At 35.6% G+C, this 10,487-nt stretch overlaps 2 protein-coding genes across 4 annotated transcripts in view; both read right to left on the bottom strand.

The window, feature by feature from the left end:
* Positions 1 to 1,844, bottom strand: part of LOC111456195 (mediator of RNA polymerase II transcription subunit 19a-like) — a 6,027-nt gene extending 4,183 nt beyond the window's left edge. For 2 of the 3 annotated variants that reach the window (XM_023097998.1, XM_023097999.1), the window contains exons 1-2: positions 1,536 to 1,843; positions 579 to 644 (exon numbers count right to left, since the gene is read on the bottom strand). In XM_023097998.1, the coding sequence (XP_022953766.1) occupies positions 579 to 609 (31 nt within the window). In that variant the 5' untranslated portion in view covers positions 610 to 644; positions 1,536 to 1,843. Of the gene's footprint in view, positions 1 to 578; positions 645 to 1,535 lie in introns of all 3 variants that reach the window. The other variant, XM_023098001.1, reaches the window with a different exon arrangement.
* An 814-nt stretch (positions 1,845 to 2,658) lies between these two features.
* On the bottom strand, positions 2,659 to 9,078 carry LOC111456192 (monocopper oxidase-like protein SKU5). Its single transcript, XM_023097993.1, has 9 exons — positions 8,751 to 9,078; positions 7,930 to 8,039; positions 6,795 to 7,065; positions 6,540 to 6,678; positions 5,222 to 5,585; positions 4,654 to 5,019; positions 4,496 to 4,574; positions 3,829 to 4,025; positions 2,659 to 3,006 (listed from the first exon to the last, which is right to left on the bottom strand). Exons 1-9 carry the CDS (start codon positions 8,904 to 8,906, stop codon positions 2,898 to 2,900), a joined length of 1,791 nt encoding a protein of 596 aa, XP_022953761.1. The 5' UTR covers positions 8,907 to 9,078; the 3' UTR covers positions 2,659 to 2,897.
* Positions 9,079 to 10,487: the final 1,409 nt, after the last annotated feature.

Below are 10,487 nucleotides of genomic sequence, written 5' to 3'. Positions count from 1 at the left end.
AAAAAAAAAAAAAAAAAAAAAAAAAAAAAAAAAAAAAAAAAAAAAAAAAAAAAAAAGAGGTAGGCAAACCTTAAAGACTCTTTTAAAAGTAAAACCTCATCTAAGGGTCAAGTGTTCTAATTCAGCTCTAAACTTGAACTATAGTTTTCCAACCACAATTCTAGATCTAGCAAAACCTTGGTTTTACTATGTTTCAACCCATAAATCCTATAGCCCTCTGCATGTCTTGTAAAAATTGTATTAGAATCATATGCTCTAGCTCAACTACCACAGTCATAGATATTAAAAGAGTAAACCCAGGGAAATAAATTTCTAATATAAGTGGTCAAGAGATATACATAGAGATCCTTCTATACCAAAAAATATTCAACATTGAGCTCCTAGGTATATAATAGACGACCCAAGGGCATGTTACCATCAAAACGGGCACGTTCATTTACAACACTATCGTATCATCCAAAAAAACATCCATAGATTTCTAAACATAGAAGCATCAATGTATATACCAAGCTATGTCTCACTCTTTAAATGCCAGTGCACGAGAGAAAGGGGACTAAATTGACTATATCGACATTTACCTCGGCCAAACTTCTTATCTTCAGATTCCATGTATCAATTTTCCTTGGAACAATGTAACATTATAACTGCAATTATAAAATCCCAAAGAGTAGTGAGATTAGAATTCCAAGACAACAAACCTACTTTTTCTCTCTCTTTAATGATAAAATGCAATGAACTTGTTGTTTGTTCAAGAAATTAAAATTAAAATGAACAATCTAAACAAGCCATGGCTTACATAAAAGGAAAAAGTACATATATGATGTGCCATCACTTGATGATTTGAAAGGAGGAAGTAAATCTAATTAGGTTGAGGAACTTAGAGTTAATTGATATGTACTCCTTCCTTTCAGGTTGGAAGTTCAAACCTCCATACCTCACATTTGTTGTACTTAAAGAAGTAAAATAGTTAGAATTTGAGTAATTTTCTAAGATAAAGAAACCTTTAGTCCAAATCGAACATTTGTAAGATTGTTAGCAAATCATGCACATAACAAATCATACACATAAGAAAACTTAAGTCATAAAATGTAAACAAAAACTACTAATTAAGAGAATTACTGTTTAAAATTTCGAAAAGAATTACATCGGGAAAACAAAATAGAAATTAGCCCAATCCTACATTGACCATGCTGGAGCCATTATCACCCAAAAGTGAACAAGAAATCCATGTGAACTCCAACAAAAGAATGAAACAAGAGGGAAACACAGTTTCAGAAGAACCCCAACCCCAAAAACACCTTCTCTTCAAATTCCACGAGAACCCAAAGAGCCAGAAACCAGAACACAATTCGAAGAACACAATTCAGCTTGAGAAAAAGAACACACAGAACTGGCAGCAAGAAACCCTAAACACACCAATCAATTACAGAACTGAAAACCCCAGGATTGAAAGGGGGAAGGGAAAAAGAGCAGTGCCAAAAACCGGAAGCAACTCTAAAGCAATCCATTCCACAAACAGAGAAACAAAAACAAACCTCTGCGGCAAAGGGTAAAAGAAAGAGAGGCACCAGCAAATGGGAGGAGATTGAAAGAGCGATCGAGAAAAAGAGGTCTTGAGGATCGAATCAAAGAACGAGATGAAACTGTGGGGAAAAGGGGTTGGAGAATGGGGTGTGAGGACAGTGATGAAGTAGCTCCGGCGGCCGGGAACGGCGGAGAGACGAGAGAGAGAAAGCAATGAGACGGGAGACAATTGAGATCGGGGAAGAGAAGGCACTGAATAATGCTGCAAATAACCCTTCGCCACATCTACAAATGGACCGTACAGTGGACTTTTAATACATATTGCCATCGCCTTCCTTCGGAACTTCCCCTCAATTTTATGCAAAATGTCGGGAGTTTTTTTTTTTTTTTTTTCATATTTTAAATTTTTTTAGTCGGTATATTCTCGTAGTGCATATATTTTCGGTTCGAGACATGGATATACCTTAAACGTTATTTGTTAGCTTTGTCCGTCACCGATTAGTGACATAAACGGCAAATAAAAGCTCATCGAGACATTTTTTTCAACAACTGCCATCACCGTTCTTATGCCCAAACTTTTCGGGATTCATATTTAATCTTTTAAATTTTTTAAAAATTTAATGCTATTAATCTTTAAAATTAAGGAATGACTAGACATAAATATAAATTATCATTTAAACTTATTTTAAATTACTTAGAATTAAGTTAATACAAAATTTGACAATTTCTACATTTTAATAATGTGACATTTTAATTGACTTTTATTTATTTACAAATTATATAATATATATATATATATAATCTTCTCTATTTTCAACTCTATCTGTCATTTTCTCTTTGAAAGTTTTTTTTATTAACTTAGAGAAGGTTTATTTTAACATGAGTGAGTCTTTAGGTCTAAGCATATCTAAACTATTTTTATTAGACAATTATCAAACATTATTACATTATCATTCTCATCGGACCATTTTCTTTAAGTTATTTACTATTCACATTAGCTCTTATTTACCATGTGTTTAAGTTAGCTAGAGCAAACCTAATCTATCCTCATACGATAATTGTCAAACCTTATTACATTTAGTTACAGAGGTAACTTTTAGGATATTAAATCTCATACAGAACTGCACATCAATCCTAAAAGGATAATATCGTCTTTCTAGATATCTGCTATATCAAAATCTGTGGAAACTTGAATATATAGTTGGAAGTTTCTATTAGCACTGATACATCGATCAATAAATAATGTCTTCTCTTTCCCAATCAAAAAAAAAAAAAAAAAATCAGACTACCAACCAATAGCTCTATAATCCTATTCTATTCAGCACAATGAATTAAAGCTGTTTTTCTACACAACATAACATTCACAAACTTTGTTACCTGACGAATGTTGCTATCAATGTCATGAACAATAAAGCCAAAATTGAATGAAATGGATCAGCACTGGATGCCACACCAGAGAACTTGAATCTCTCAGACTGATCCCTGCAGAAAACAAGAAATAAGAAACGATTTTGTTTTGTTTTTAATAATACGAAACAGATATTTTATCGATACAATGTCATGTAAAAAAAAACGGTGGAAACTCCGAGCTAATGGAAGTTGCATAAAAAGTCTTCCAATTATCCAAGAAAATCAACTGTACTCTCATTTGAAAAAATAAGAGAAAGATTGACACTAAATGTAATAGTCGAAGCTCACCGCTAGTAGCTTTGAATTTTTCCTTCTAGACTTTCTCTAAAGGTTTTAAAACACGTCTGCTAGTGAGAGATTTTCACACCCTTGTATGAAATGTTTTGTTCTCCTCCCTCACAATCCACCCCTCATGGGAGCCCAGCATCCTCGCTGGCACACTGCAAGGTGTCTTGCTTTGATACATTTGTAATAGCACAAACCCACCACTAGCAGACAATGTACTCTTTGGGCTTTTCCTTCTAGACTTCCCCTCAAGATTTTTAAAACTCGTCTATTAGGGAGAGGTTTCCACACCATAATAAGAAATGTTTTGTTCTCCTCTCCAATCGACGTGTGACCTCGTCATCGAACAAATTGTTTCTAAAAATCTATCCAAATGGTGAGAAGTGTTGTTGAAAGTGAATGGTTTCTTACAAAGAACAAGATTGATTCTATAGGTTGTATAACTGTGTCCTTAAATTCTCGAGTACGGTTGTTTCTTTCGATTCATAACGGCTAAACAATTGTATTTTAAAGGATTTTTAAGATGTCATCTAATAGATTCTCTCTCAATCTAATCAGAAAAGGATATGATATTACTAAAAAAACAAGAGCATGAGGCTAACAACTTACTTTTGCAAGGAAGAAAGCAGGCCACAATATATGGTATTATCAGGCATAGCTATCTCACTTTGGTCAACCTCCGGATTTAAAACACTCACGTAAAGTTCTTGTCCCAAATACCACGAGTCGAGATTTTCGGAACGGAGATTCCATATGCCAGCATTGTCGAGGGACACTAGAACTGCAGTCCAAGCTCCTGGAAAGACCTTGAACCACGAAACACGATATAAGTCTGTGTATTCACTTTATGAGTATCCATATGGTAAAATCTCTAAATGAACGATTTAGATATAAATGTAATATTTCAAGACGTCCATTTGATAAGGAGTTTTATAAAATAGCAATGATGTAACAGTCTAAGCCCACCACTACGAGATATTGTCTTCTTTGGGCTTTCTCTTCTAGATTTCCCATCAAGGTTTTAAGACGCATTTACTAAGGAGAGATTTCCACACCTTTATAAGAAATGTTTTGTTCACCTCTCCAACTAACGCGGGATCTCACAGATGATAACTACATCTTTCTCCGGCCATGATCCATTATTTTTCCCTATCTTTTGTACTTCAGTTAGCTTGTTCAAGCCCCAGGCACAGGCTTCAAAGAAATTTTCTAAATTTTTGTTTCAAACCATTTCTGCTTTCTTGCCTCTATACAACAAATTAGATAGGCCAGTTACCTGTGTTGTGCAGCGGGCTACACCATCCCACTTATTGTAAGTCCCTCGGCTATTCTCAGTCCACACTCCAAAATCCATGCTGCAACATAAACAGGTTTCATCAAATTTGAAGTCCTAAAAGTTAGCAAAAAGCATAGGATATTAAATTCAATACTCACCCAACAACAAAAAATGCATAGCCATCCAAATGGTAGGTCTGAACAAATTTGTCGTTGTTTTGAAAAATAATTTCCATAAAACCTTTGAAAGTACCATTAATCAGAGATGTATCAAGTTTGGGAGGCCTGTCCATCATTCGAGTTGGAAAATCAAGTTTGTAGACACCTGGGATGCGAAATTGTTGAGCTAGCTTAAGTGGAGTTGAAGGTGCAAAGTATGATAAGCCATTGAGGGTCCTTCGCCACTTCCCATTTATAAGCTCGGCAGGTCGGTTTAGTATCACATATACATCTGTGACAGTGATTTGACCATACTTGAAAGATCCCTGTGGGTTTGGGCGAGCAGCACCAGCAGAAACATTCCATCTAATCATGACAAGAATTGTAAATGTGAGATAACCATGTAAAATGGAGTTAAGAAATTGATAGCATTTCTATTTCTAGTCCTAAAGACAAAAGAACCAATGACCATATCAATGAGGTTTGCATATTTTATTTTCTTTTAGCAGATCTTTATGAAATGGGAAAGATATCTTGTTCGCAAAAAGGATATGCAACTAACTACAACCTTATAGATCTTGCTTGATTCATTGAGAAAAATGTGTCCAATTCATTAGGAGGATCAGGAAGAGGACCTGAAGCAGGTCCCTGAGAATTGGAATAGTGCAGGATAGCCACTCCGTTAATTCCAGCTAGAGAGGATGAATTAAGAAATCTAGAACTGGCAACAATGTAGTAATCACTGCTAGCATTTTGGTCCATTGTGACCAAAAATGAGTAGGACTGACCCACATGAATATCCATGTTTGCATAATCCTGCTGAACCGTGTATGATCCTTCAGTCTCTACCAAAAGTAAGTTATGATTTTGTATTCTAAAATTCAAGCTCGTTGAGATACCGATATTATGCACGCGGAGGCGATATGTTTTCCCTGGTTAAGATCAATTTCCAAAATTTAGTCATCAATTACCATACAAGATAAATGTTAATTATGACAAGTGAAAGCTTTCATATACACAATTTGTACGTACGTACAGGTAAAATAATTGAAGATGGTCTATCGGTGCTAGAACAAAGTGTCAAATCCTATGAAAGAAAAAGTTTCAAACTATATATTCTTTTGAAACTTTGAAGCCATAAGATTAAGATTTTCATGGAGTAAAACAAAAATTCGAAAGGCCTGGTAACAAAACATCAAAGTAGAATAACGTAAATAATCGGTTTATAGTCTTTTCAACTTAGAATCAGAGACAAAACATTGCCTTAACATGGCTTCACGAGCTATCCAAACAACTACATTAGGATCCAGAGGGCGGATATTTTCCTAAGATAAAATAAGTTGGATATCTTATGTAGATTTGTAGGCCATTTTGTTAATAAGTAATAAAACAGCTTCTATTAGTAGAGGTGTGAGATCCCACATCGGTTGGGGAGAACATTTTTTCTAAGGGTGTAGAAAACTTTGAGGGGAAGCTCGAAAGGAAAAGTCCAAAGAACCTATGTTAGGAAAAAATATATATTAGACTATGTTAGTGCCTTGAGCGGAAGGAGGGACTTAAACCCTCAACCTCAACCTTGACAAGGCTATGCTCTACCATTAAGCTATTTCCGCTAGCTCAGTAGTGCAGCACTAAGTGATTCCTAAGCCCATAAGAATGATAAAATAAGTTGGATATCTTATGTAGATTTGTTCCTGATGGTATCTTCAAAGGTCAACTATACTTTTATGTCCCTAGGACCCCAGTGGTTGGCTAAGTGTAAGAACTCTAAAAAGATCGTGACCATACACTTCTGGAGTCTGCTATAAAAGAAATAATAATAGATATCATTTTCATACCAAAAAGTCAAGAATCCAATCACATATTAAAATAAAAATGCACCATACCAGGTTCAACATTTATTGTATGAAAAGGAATGCCATCAGAAACAAGAGCATTATCAAAGCGAAAAGGACCCTCTCCATTGATAAGGATACCATCAGGAACACCAAGGGGAATCCCATTCTCAACATTCTTCCTTAATTCCTATGTTTTTCAGTATCACCATCAAACATGAGATCAAGAAAGGTAAAGCAAAGTCAGGTTAAAAGCTACTAGTCACCATCAGCAAAAGTAAGAACCAAATCATGCTTGAGACTGACCTTGTGACTCTTTGTATACCAATCACTGATAAAGATTGTGATATCTCCATCTGGCACCGGAAAGGGCAATGGTATAACGTCTCTGTTATTTATGGTGATTCCTCCATACCCACCAGAAGCTCTCTGGAAGTTCAAAGAAGGGAAGTAAAAGAAACTCCCTATCTGATCTTTGACCTGAAACTGATATGTCCAGTTCCACCCAGCAGGGATTGGACAATTAGTCCCAGCAACACCATCTTGCCAGGAATTTTTTCTGTGTTGTATACCATTCCTGAATTCAAAAATAAAAATAAAATCAAACTTTGAGAACTTAATTGTAGTGGCCCAAACCACATCGGCAAGAGAATCCACCGCTAGCAGATATTGTCTTCTTTGGGCCCAAACCCACCGCTAGTAGATATTGTTCTTTTGCTAGGGTGAGGTTTCCACACCCTTATAAAAATGTTTCGTTCTCCTCCCCAACCGATGTAGGATCTCACAATCCACCCCCTTTGGGGCCAGCGTGCTCGCTGACACTCATTCCCTTCTCCAATCGATGTGGGACCCCCCAATCCACCCCTTTCGAGGCCCAGTGTTCTTGCTGACACACCGCCTCGTGTCCACCCCCTTCGGGGCTCAGCCTCCTCGCAGGCACATCGCCGGGTGTCTAGCTTTGATACCATTTGTAACAGCTCAAACCCACCACTAGTAGATATTATCCTCTTTGGACTTTCCTTTTCGGGTTTCCTCTCAAGGTTTTTAAAACGCGTCTGATAAAGAATGCTTCATTCTCCTTCCCAACCGATTTGTGATCTCACAATCCACCCCCTTCGAAACCCAGCGTCCTTGCTGGCACACCGTCTCGTGTCCAACCCCTTCGGGGCTCAGCCTCCTCGCTGGCACGTCACCTCATGCCTAGCTCTGATATCATTTGTAACGGCTCAAGCTCACCACTAGCAAATATTGTTCTCTTTGGGTTTTTCCTTTCAGGCTTGCTCTCAAGGTTTTTAAAACGCGTCTGATAAAGAATACTTTGTTTTCCTCCCCAAGAGATGTGGGATCTCACACTATCACTATCACACACACAGTTAAAAGGCACTAAATTTTATGACAACCATACACCTTTTTCAGTTTCTTTAGTGGATATAGTTCGTACCAAGTCAGAAGCAAAGGCTCATCAAGGTCATTTTTAACATTGACAACAACATTCCAGTTCGTAGTTACATTGAGCACAGGTCCAGGAAACTGTCCGTTAATTCCAATGATCTGCAAATAAAAGTACATAAACATGAAGTCAGTAACAGAGACAGAAACAGAAAAGTTGAAGCAGAAACAGAAACAGAAACAGAAATTGTCGGGAAAAACCTCCCATTTCTCCTTATGACTCTTTTTTTGGTTTCATCTAAACTCATCAATAGTTGTCCTTGCTTATACACCTTCCATCTTCTTAGTCAATGAGAATTTTGGTCATAATCCAAACATTAGAACGGTAGGAACACATAATTTCCAATGTCACGGAATATTAGAACTAATCAATCCTTATTATAACATTTTTTTTTTCAAATTATAAACGTAATCCCTATTCTTCCAGACTAAATTTTAATTTGGTCCTATAATTTTAAAATGTTAACTAAACTCCTAAAATTAGGCTTAGCTTTAATCTCATCCCAATTGTTGGATTAAAGCTCACAATTATCCATGAACTGTCTCTCATCCACCTATTGACTTTCGTTTTTTAACTCAGTTCTAAACTCTAATATAGTAAAACCAATCCAGTTAGCCAAATGCACAATATCAATCTATTGCCCACATAAATTATATATATACCAAAATAGTAACAAGTTGTGAAGTTTGACTAAGACTATCAAATTGAAACTATATAATAACCAAATTTATGCATAACATAATCAGAATAATCAGTTCTAGAGCTCCTTGGAAGCAATCTGAAAATTGCAGAAGAAAAAGAAGAGAAGAAACCTTCTGTTTAACTCCAAGTGGAGAAGCAGAGATGTAGGAGACAGTCCAATCGAAGAAGATGTAGGGATCACCTGCGAGAGCGGTTCTTTTGAGGCATAAGACAAGAAAGGCAGCGAGGGGAAGTAAAAAGTGGAAGAAGCGAAGGCATGGCGGCATTGGGATTGAGAGCTCCTCTGGAAGATGGGAAGAAAGGCGCAGGGCGATGATCCAATGGCGATGGAAGAAGGAAGAACTGACAAATGCAGAGCGAGTGAATCATTTTCACATGGGGATTTGAGAAAGGAGGAGAGCACTGCGCGGGATGCCGACAGAGTTGCCAATTGGTTGATGGGTCCCAACCGCGTTGAAAAAGCTATCCACATTCTAAAGATTCACTCCTCTCAATTATTTTAATATATTTATTTTAAATGTGACTAAAGGCTCGATTATAAGTTGACATTATCCACTGACATCTAAATTTTTCATGACTGACTAGTTCATTGGGTTTGTCGTTGTCCCACTCCCACAAAAGTGGGAATATGACAAGTGGAAATTATTATTTATATATATTATTTTAAAAAATAGTGTTTATTTAAGATACATGTTACTTTAATAATTAAAATCTACCGGTCACAGAAGGTAACTCTATTTTCTGGTTGGTTAGGTTAACCCGATCAAAAAAGTGTTAACCCATGAACCCGATCAAAAATATTCAATTTTACATAAATGCAACCAAGCTCAAACTGGAAAAAAAGAAATTAACCCAATCCCCCCAACTTTTAGCTTGGGTCGGGTAGTTCAAGTTGGTTGGGTTTTCCGATCATACTCATCATTCAAAATTACAAATTTAACCCCTAAATTTTTTTATTTTTAAAGTATATAAATATCGTAACAACAATATTAAATTTATATTATTAGTTATAATGAATTATTAAGAGAGACTGTAATTAGTCTATTACTAGTAAAACATTAAAAAAAACGAGATCTCCTATATTTTCAAAATCAAATAAGAACAGCTCGTTTTAACTTAATTTCGAGAATTTTATATTTAGGTAGTTTACGGACAAAAAAATTAAAAAATAAAACCTTTTTTAAAGTTAAAATTCAAACATTTGACCTTTTGACCGAGACTATATGTTTTAGGTCAGGTATGTTCGTGATGCTCGTGTGACAATTTAATAATACAAAAAATTATTTGATGTGGGGGCATGGCTCCATTATATGCGTTGATAGAGGGTTGCGGCGTCAAAAGCCAATCTTTGATTCTTTTTTGTAAAGAAGGAAACAGCTAATCATTTTGGACCAAATGGATGACAAATCATCGAATCACTCATCTCAGATAATAATTTCATTATGAATTTTTTTATTTAATAAATATTTAAATTTTATATTTTATATTTAATAGATTCTTCGTTCCATATTTTTTAAAATTTACTGATTTATTAGACAGGAGACTGAAAATTTCGAATTCCATTAAACATAAAATTCGATTTATTTCTAATATATCACTTAATTTCTTAATTTTGGAATGTGTGAGGAGCCTATTTTATTTAAAATAATTGAAAGACAACACAAATTTTAAATAATAAAAAAAAATAAATAATGTAGTCAAAATTGCATTTGGGCTAAATCAGAAGGCCCAATTACTGGTCCCCCAAAACTATGGACCACGCAGGCCCAGCCCAGCCCAAATTCTAGCACGTGAGCTTTAGTCTTTTTTTTTTTTTTTTTTTTTTTTTTTTTTTTTTTTTTTTTTTT

The sequence above is a fragment of the Cucurbita moschata genome, unplaced genomic scaffold (assembly GCF_002738365.1).
Source record: "Cucurbita moschata cultivar Rifu unplaced genomic scaffold, Cmos_1.0 Cmo_Scf00018, whole genome shotgun sequence".
NCBI classification, from domain to species: Eukaryota; Viridiplantae; Streptophyta; class Magnoliopsida; order Cucurbitales; family Cucurbitaceae; genus Cucurbita; species Cucurbita moschata.
Note: the sequence above shows the minus strand (reverse complement) of the source record. Positions and strands in the feature narration are given on the sequence as shown.